Source organism: Eimeria mitis, genomic scaffold (genome assembly GCF_000499745.2).
Source record: "Eimeria mitis Houghton genomic scaffold, Emh_scaff3033, whole genome shotgun sequence".
In the NCBI taxonomy this organism is placed as follows: domain Eukaryota; phylum Apicomplexa; class Conoidasida; order Eucoccidiorida; family Eimeriidae; genus Eimeria; species Eimeria mitis.
In genome coordinates this window covers 6,208-6,444 of record NW_013571379.1, presented here as the reverse complement: position 1 = coordinate 6,444, position 237 = coordinate 6,208, and the positions used below count along the sequence as shown (strand labels likewise).

The 237-nt window shown below is 46.4% G+C and overlaps 1 protein-coding gene across 1 annotated transcript in view; it reads right to left on the bottom strand.

Annotated features, from left to right (window-relative positions):
* Nucleotides 1–224: 224 nt before the first annotated feature.
* Nucleotides 225–237, bottom strand: part of EMH_0061560 (uncharacterized protein) — a gene marked incomplete at both ends in the record, with an annotated part of 2,802 nt that continues 2,789 nt past the window's right edge. Inside the window, one exon of the mRNA XM_013497940.1 lies at nucleotides 225–237. Within this exon, the coding sequence (XP_013353394.1) occupies nucleotides 225–237 (13 nt within the window).

The window sequence follows — 237 nt, the reverse complement described above, 5'->3', positions numbered from 1 at the left end:
AGAGAGGGGAGGAGGTCTCTTTCTATGGGGTTTATTTCTTCTTCCCTAAACCAGCTGCAGCAGCGCGGCAGAGAAGGTGTTGCTGCTGCTGCTGCTGCTGCCTCCATTGCAGCATCCTATATACACAAAACCCTAAACCCTAAACCCTAAACCCTAAACCCTAGTTTTTGCTGTATAACAAATCCTATGCTGCTGAAAGCAGAGATACAGAGCTTGTTCTGTATCTATAACATCCAC